Source organism: Gekko japonicus, unplaced genomic scaffold (assembly GCF_001447785.1).
Source record: "Gekko japonicus isolate JY-2015 unplaced genomic scaffold, Gekko_japonicus_V1.1 scaffold1368, whole genome shotgun sequence".
Classification (NCBI taxonomy): domain Eukaryota; kingdom Metazoa; phylum Chordata; class Lepidosauria; order Squamata; family Gekkonidae; genus Gekko; species Gekko japonicus.
Window position 1 is genome coordinate 385,731 of NW_015160881.1, and position 6,856 is coordinate 392,586.

A 6,856-nucleotide genomic window follows, 5' to 3' on the forward strand; every position below is an offset into this window, starting at 1 on the left:
TATCATCTGCCTCCACAATATTTTATAGAATTAAACTCAGGCTTCTAGATATTCAATTTCTGTGCCTGACTGAGGCAGCCAGGAAAACCTGTTCCCCAGTTCATCTGGGATAATCCCAGACACTGGGCCAGACAGCTACTTATTTTTGTTCTCTAAATGATCACCAGCAAAGAAGGGCATTTATGTTAGCCAGATTTAACGTATTGCCATCACCCATCTTCTCTGGAAGATGCCAAAAAGTCCCCTATGAACTTAGGCAATGCCCCTGCGGTCAGGGTGCTATCGAATCCATTTCCCGTGTTCTTTTAAATTGTCCATTTTATACTAAGATTCGAGGAAAATTTCTGGACACCCTTCTTTTTACATGGTGTGGTCTTCCTGAGAGTATCAAGGTCCAGTTGCTACTCTCTGGGCAAAACGCTTCTATAACTTTTAATGTTGCTTGTTTTCTTCAATCTGTAATTCGATCCAGGGAAACTATTAATTGATCAGTTCATTTTTGTTGGCTGTTTGACAGCCATACCTTTGATGTATTCCTAAATTTTACGGTTATCTTATCTCTTACATGCCAATAAAGGTTGTCTGTCTGTCTAAGGGTAAAATTTGTACGTTTTCTGCGTAAATAAGTGCTGTCTGTCCATCCATCCATCCATCAATTAATTCATCCATCGATCCATCGATCCATCCATCCATCCATCCATCTTCTATCTAAACACACTTCTATACCTAGCAAATCCTCATTGGATTTTCATTGAAGCTTCAGCTATAATTTCTTCCTGGTAAAGTAGAAAACTTGATTAATATTAGCTGTGGTTAAATTTGGTATTGATATTTCCCTTAACCAGAGTTAAGCGGACTGGAGGAGAATTCACTCTTGAGAGAGATGGTGGTGAGATGAGAAAGTGTGGCCCTTTCCACAGCTGTTTCCTGATCTCTTAACCATGAGTAAGGAGGAGGCAGAATTGCATCTCTACCATCATAACTGATTGCAGATAATGGGTACAAATAATAGAAGTCTTGTTTTTCTGTGTCATGGCTTGTTTATTATGAGTTTCTTAGAGGCATCTGGCCAGCTTCTGTTAGTCTCACAGGAATTCATGTGGCCCAGCGAAACAATTCTTGTGTTTTGATGACCAATTGAATTACTTGGAATGTTGTTTTTTTTAAAGTCTATCTGCCTTTACTTGGAATTTGTTTCTTTCCCTTTTCATCCAAGGCATTTTATAAACGAGCAGGAAAGTGTGCATGAGAGAAAACACAGCAAATCAACCTTTGTTGAATTTATCTGTTTCTTTTCTTTAGTGGATACAGATCAGATTGAAATAATTTGTTGCTATATTGTCAATTTTAAGGTTGTTTAAAAAACAAAACAAAAAACAAGGAATGACCCCCCCCCATTTGTACTTTTCCTGACAGGATTTAAAATCAAACAATCAGCGAGATGACATTGCAGCTGCACGTGCTTCTCTGAAGGAAAATTCATCTCTCCTCCATTCAATTTGTTCTGCTTGTTTGGAACATTCGGATGTAGAATCTCTTGTAGCCAGCAAGGACTCAGTTTGCAATGAAATACGGAATGCACTAAATGTCCTTTCAGACGCTTCTCAAGGAATTGGTAATCAAACGATTCAGCCAGTGTCACCATCAGCCACGCTTGGAAGTGCCCTTAATGAACTTGAGGTGAGTGAATATGTAGCATTACAGTGTACTGTCAAGCTTGGGCCTCGCTTGCCATAAAATACTGTCCAGACAAACTCCTGGTCTGTTGCATTAGGGGTTAACTGCTTTCTTAAACATGCTTCTTTCACGGTTTAATCTCCCATGCCATTTATCTTCTCTCCCAGGATGGAGGGAGGGGGGAGTGAATGCTGGAGTGAATGTGTGCTTGAGCTTGCGTAGGAAGTATGGGACCCTGGAAAGCGCATGATCTCAGCTTCTCCCCTGACCTTGGGATGTAACTGTTAGTTTGCAAGTGTTGGGCCGGCCTGGAGGGTAGGCCTAGAGCTTTGGCAGGCCGAGTGCGAACATTGATTAGGTGGTTTGCATAGGGGGGCTGTCTTGCTTTTTGTATAGGGTCAGACCTGGCATCTGGTGGCCAGTTCTGACACAGAATTAGTCTATGCTTGGAATCTCTTTACCTCCCAATAAACAAATCTTGCTGCAATAAGAGTGTCGTGGGAGTGATTGAGTCCAGGTAATTGCACCCATTTCAAACCCTAGCAAGGTCATGCTCAAGATCCTACAAGCTAGGCTTTAGCAGTACGTGGATAGAGAACTGCCAGAAGTACAAGCTGGGTTTTGAAGAGGTAGAGGAACTAGAGATCAAATTGCCAACATTTGCTGGTTGGTTTATGTGGGAGGAGTGCCTTCCCTTCCCTCTCTGAGCCTCCCCACTATTGCAGGGAGACTCAGGGAGGGAAGGTGCAGAGGGGCTGGGCGTTTTTAAATACCTTTCTTTCCCCACCCTGAGTTCGGGGAGGGGGGAGAAAGGCATTTAAAGCTGCCTAGGCTCTCTGCCTTCCCTTTTCCAGCCACCCCACTGCTGCAGAGAAGGAATTGGGGGGGGGGGGCTGTTTCATACACTTACAAAGGCAAGATCTTCTTTGGGTGGCAGAAGAGTGAGCATGTGCCATGTGGGAAGGAGGGCTTCCACACAAAAGCCTTATAAACAGAGACAGGGAAGATTTCACAAACTGAGCTTCTGTGCATATATTTTTCTGAGTTACACACTTTGCCATTGAATTTGTTTTTATGTTATATTTATAAAGGGCAGACGTTTGAGACCAGATCCAGTTCCAACATGCATGAGTAGAAGACACTTGAGCGTAGGGTAGAGGCTAAACTTCTTTCTGGTAGCAGCCGCTGTCGCTTCATGGAGTGCCACTCCGGCGGACACCCCTCTGATAAACAGGGGACTTTTCAAGGGGTACTACAGGTGACTGCTGGGAAAGCAACTTACCCCCTCCCCCGTGCATTTGCCCAACACACTCAGTGACGGTTCTGCAGCCTCCCGGCTTTGAACTGAATCTCTAGATGTCTTTTGTTTGTAGGCTTCTCTGTCTTTTATACATGTAGGGCAAATGGCTGAGTGAGTTAGATAAAACAAAATGTATTGCATATTTAACCTTTTAAGAATGCTCTACAAATGAAATGGTTACATTTTTCTTTATTTATAGAGGGGCGGGGGGGGAAGGACCTGAAATAACCTTTGCTCTGTCTTGTTTTTGCATTGCAAATCAAGCTCCATGAAATAAATGGATGTAGTAAACAGTCTGTTGGGAGCCAACCTCATTAAATGTTTATAACATGGAAATGTATGAAAAAGCTTACTCAACAAGCACTGCTAGGAGCCTTTCTTCCTATCGTTCATTCCTAGTAAGGTGGAATTTATAGATGGGGAAAATCTGAGATGAATCTGGAGCTCTAGACTTGGCAGGAATTTAAGAATGCTACGGAGCAGGGTGATGATAATTTTAAAACTTGTAATGCAGTAGATGTAGTGACTGCACTTTATAAATCCTATAAAGGTAGGTGGGCAGTTATTCTGTAACATTCCATCCATTCAAAGAAAGGTGAGCCTTCAGCATGCCTACAAGTGCTTGCAACGTATGTGATTTGAGTTGGTTGACTCATGGAAAGTATGACTGCACTGGGCACTTCTGGTTTATAACTTGGGATGCTTCCCATCCTCATTTTTTAAAGTCAAACATGCTCTTAGAAGTCAGTGCTACTGTCTCAGAGTCCATTAAAAAGTAATTTGTGAAATGCAGTGCATGGATCGAGTGCTCAAACTTGCCCTACATTCAACAAAGACAATTGCACATTATCACTTTCCAGTGTTACTTTTACTCACTTTTGCATAATTAAGCTAGGTCTCAGAGACTGCTTCTGTTGTTGGATTTTAACCCAGGGACGCTTGAGGGATAACACAAACATTGTCTAAGCATGTGCAGATCTCCACTGTGATGAATCACAGCGAATCCTGAGTCGACATTTCTATCAATAAGCCTGAAAGGGCTTCCAAGCCGGAGGGTTGACTTGGAGGCCTTGCACGTCTGTCTACAATGGATTTCTTAGCATCTTAAGGCAGTGGAGCAATTTGTGGAAGAACATCTGTGTCTTATAAAAACAGTACAAAAAGAAGTCATTAGAGGCTGAATAGTCCTGGAGTGAGAAGAATGTCTAGACTGCTCAAAGTAGTGTCTGAATTCACTTTACAGTGAAAGTGTGGTGAACATTTGAAATGGTGGGGACAGACATCTGTATCCAAATGATTAACTAGTTGTGATAATAAGAGATCTAGTCACTGATCTCTTGCAGTTTGTAAACACACTAATAGCAACCTGGTATGTATGTGGGGAAAGAAGGGGTATGACAAGTCCCTTCTTGAAACAGAAGGGACCTACACAGCATCTCTGTTGAATCCAGGAAATCCAGTTGGTTTTGAGATATAAACCCTGTTATGTATGCAGACCAACACTAGGGGTCCGCGGCACAGGCAGGAGCTTGGCTCCCTTGAACAATAGGAACATAGGATCCTAGTTCCCCCCGACCCCAACCAATAGCCACTTTGGCGGGAAATTCAAACCCTCCAATGGACTAGGGGTGTGCTGGGTGGGTGTGTATATAGTTGGCCTTGCAGGGCTGTTTTAGTTAGTCTGATGTTAAGTACAATAAACGTGTGCAAACGCATGTCGTCGTCCGAGTCCTCCATGCGGCGAACCCAGTACTTTTCAAACCCTCCCCTCAGTTAAAGAAGATCTTAGGATAGCAAGTGTAAAGGCTTTGGGCTGCTGCTGTGAGGTAAGTTTTGTATTGAGCCTGAAGAGTACAGAGATCACTGAAACAGGAATCTTAATAAAACTACAAAGAAGATTTACTTATGTATAGGTTATGTGTTCAATTCTTTTTACCTGGTCCGCTCATCACCAGAGACAGGCCTCACAACTCAATCCTCTCTCAGAGGCAGAGTCAAGCCATTCTGTCACACTATCAGGCAGAGCTACACAACAAGTTGTCTGCTCCTTTGTTGAGACAATTCCCCTCTCCTGTCTGCAGTCTTCTCCAGCAGCTTTCACCCCCCCCCCCAAAGAAGATTGTATGCTGGAGCAGCACTCTTATAGGTTCAGGTGTCAAAACAGCTGGGTGGCAGTTTTGTCTCTCAGGGGCAGAACAGCCTCCTGCCTGTCACAATGGTTTAATCATAAGAAATAAGAAGAGCCCTGCTGGATCCAGGGTTGCCAGGTTCCCCTGGGGCAGCCAGCAGGTGATGGGGGTGAGCTTACTGGGAGCTGGGAGTTTCTTCACACATTTCAGCGACATGCCCACATGACTTCCAATGTGACCCAGTTGGGGTGACACTATGGTTTTGCACCCAGCTGAGACCCAGCTGAGCTCTGAGGTTGGGGTGACGCTATGGTTTTGGACAAAAACTCTATGGTAGAATTAGCTTCTACCATAGAATTTTTGCCCAAGATCCAGAGCACCACTGTGGTGTCCCTGATGTGCCTACATTACGTTTGGGTGATGTAGGCATGCCGCTGAAATGTCAGGTGTTCCTCCCTCATTTTTGGGGTAATTCCCCTGCAGGTCAGCTGATCCTGGGTGGAGTGGTGGAGCCTGGCAGCAGGGGACCCCCGGCTCCCACCAGGGAGTCTGGCATTCTTAGCTGGATCAGACCAGTGGTCCATCTAGTCCAGCATCCTGTCTCACACAGTGGCCAATCAGTTCCTCTGCAGGTCTAACAACAGGGCAGAGAAGCTGAGGCTTTCCCCTGATGCTGCCTCCTGGCACTGGTAGTCAGAGGAATTCTGAACACGGAGGCTCCCTTTAGTCACCATGGGTTGTAGCCACTGTCCTCCATGTTTCTATCTAATCCGATTTTAAAGTTGTCTATGCCTGCCTCTATCACTACATCTTCTGGCATCAAATTCCACATTTTAAGAACTCCCTTTGTAAAGAAGTATTTCCTTTTGCCTGTCCTGAATCTACTGCCCATCCCCATCATTGGATGCCCTCAAGCTCTGGTATTTTGAGAAAGGGAGAAAGATTTCTCTTTGTCAAATCTGTCCATCCCATGCATAATTTTATAAACTTCTGTCATGTCCCCCCATTGTTGTCTCTTTTCTAAACTGAAAAATCCCCAACTCTTCAGCCTTTCCTCATAGGGAAGGTGTTCCAACCCCCTAATCATCTTGGTTACCCTATTCTGTACTTTTTCTAGCTCTGTAATAATAGTACATCTCAATGTGGTTTTTAATTTTTTAATCTCTTCAAAGTCACATGGTTGTGACTCCACATAGATGCCATGTGGTGTGCTCCTAGTGATGTGTGGAAGCGGTACTATTAATATAACTATTCGGTATGACGTCACTAGGCATGACCCTACCCATGATATCATCAGGCCCAGTCTACTGAATCTTAGGGTCCTTGTGAACTCAGGCCCCTTAACCATAAACATTCCTCATAGGGAAGGTGCTCATAGAGGTAGCTGCTTAGCTTTCTTGTTTTTCTTTCTTTCTTTTTCTTTTTTAAAAAACAACTTTTATTAGGACAATACACGTTCACCTTATATCAACTCCAATATATATCCTTTTTTACCCTGTACAGTTGCTATGGCTTTTTTGCTAATGCAATAAATATTATTATTATTGTTATTGTTATTGTTATTGTTGTTATTATTATTGTTATTATTATTATTATTATTATTATTATCCTTTTCTTCTTACTCCCCCCCTTTTCGTAGGCTTCCAACAGCGTACCCACCACCAGCTCAAACCTTAAATTCTAACATGTCTCTAATCTTTTATCATATAGCTATAGGTAACAAATGTTCACATATATATCATTATAAGTC

At 43.1% G+C, this 6,856-nt stretch overlaps 1 protein-coding gene across 1 annotated transcript in view; it reads left to right on the forward strand.

Annotated features, from left to right (window-relative positions):
* The window catches only part of CTNNA3 (catenin alpha 3), a 228,779-nt gene that overhangs the window by 206,896 nt on the left and 15,027 nt on the right, over positions 1-6,856 (forward strand). Inside the window, exon 6 of the mRNA XM_015423222.1 lies at positions 1,417-1,680. Within this exon, the coding sequence (XP_015278708.1) occupies positions 1,417-1,680 (264 nt within the window). The remainder of the gene's footprint in view (positions 1-1,416; positions 1,681-6,856) is intronic.